The 1,337-nt window shown below is 29.2% G+C and overlaps 1 protein-coding gene across 1 annotated transcript in view; it reads left to right on the top strand.

Annotated features, from left to right (window-relative positions):
- Window positions 1-1,181, top strand: part of LOC108572101 (sorting nexin-29) — a 4,184-nt gene extending 3,003 nt beyond the window's left edge. Inside the window, exons 8-12 of the mRNA XM_017934292.1 lie at window positions 4-219; window positions 288-444; window positions 527-667; window positions 743-882; window positions 1,001-1,181. Coding sequence (XP_017789781.1) covers window positions 4-219; window positions 288-444; window positions 527-667; window positions 743-882; window positions 1,001-1,085 — 739 coding nt within the window. The 3' untranslated portion in view covers window positions 1,086-1,181. The remainder of the gene's footprint in view (window positions 1-3; window positions 220-287; window positions 445-526; window positions 668-742; window positions 883-1,000) is intronic.
- Window positions 1,182-1,337: the final 156 nt, after the last annotated feature.

Below are 1,337 nucleotides of genomic sequence, written 5' to 3'. Positions count from 1 at the left end.
TAGAGAAAATGAATTACTACGACAACAATTACGTAAATATGTAACCGCAGTACAAATGTTAAGAAGAGATTCTGACGTCGCTATAGTATCCGAAGAGGATCCACAATTAGATTATCATAGTGAAGCTCAACAGTATGAAGAAAAATTAATTCAAGTTGCAGAAATGCATGCAGAATTAATGGAATTTAACGCTAGATTAACTTTACAATTGAATGACAGGTACAATTATTACACATTTCATTACCGATGATATTTATTTTGCATATTAATATTTTGAAAACTTACAGGGATAGATTAGTTAAACTGTTGCAAGCTGAATTAGAGTGCCTTCGCGGCCCCTTAAATGAAGATGACTTACCATCAGAACCTCCATGTCTCATTCATATATGGATTCCATCTGCGTTTCTTACTGGACAGCCGTCTGATATTCACCACGTTTATCAGGTATTCAGTATAAATATAAGAAAATAAAATATGAACTTCATATAAAATAATCATTATTAATGATATCTATTGTTTCTTATAGATATATGTACGTATTAGAGATACTGAGTGGAATATATATAGAAGATACGCGCAATTTCATGCATTGTATAGAGAATTAAAGAAACACGATGCAATTGTTACTACTTTCGAATTTCCACCAAAGAAGACAATAGGAAATAAGGTATAGGCATATTACACAGAATATTTTAAGAATATAACACGTAGTTTACTTCTACTTTCTTTCCTTCTTACTTAGGATGCAAAATTTGTAGAAGAAAGACGACAAAAATTACAGCACTGGTTGAGACGAATTGTTGGAAGATTAGCACAGTGTTCTCCAGCATTTGCGTCTAGACCAAGTAGACAAACACTTATATCCTTAATGCCTTTCTTTGGGTAATTCACTTCACAAATATAATTTAACATTAAATAATTCTTTTAAAAATTTACTTTTAAAAATTTACAGAAGGGTATTTTTGATATATTTATCTTATCATATACTACTTCTTTTTAGTGATAACCCTAATACTGAGGATTCGAGGAAAAATAACTCTACAAGAAACACGTTTTCTTCTTCCCCTCAATACATGGGTTTATAATTATTAACGTTTTTATAGACAATTTGTACATACACGAAGCCTTTTTAATTTAATGTATAAAGGTTGCTCTATATATTATATATATTGTTGACAATTGAAGAGATGAGCATATGCCTGTATGTATACAACTATAATTAACATACATTCACACATATGCTGTTTATAGACGATATATGTATAAAAATAATATGTAGTAAAAATAATTAAAAGTTAATCCCTTTTTATAAAATGTATTATTTTTTTACAAACATT

The sequence above is a fragment of the Habropoda laboriosa genome, unplaced genomic scaffold (genome assembly GCF_001263275.1).
Source record: "Habropoda laboriosa isolate 0110345459 unplaced genomic scaffold, ASM126327v1 scaffold110, whole genome shotgun sequence".
Taxonomy (NCBI): Eukaryota; Metazoa; Arthropoda; class Insecta; order Hymenoptera; family Apidae; genus Habropoda; species Habropoda laboriosa.
Note: the sequence above shows the minus strand (reverse complement) of the source record. Positions and strands in the feature narration are given on the sequence as shown.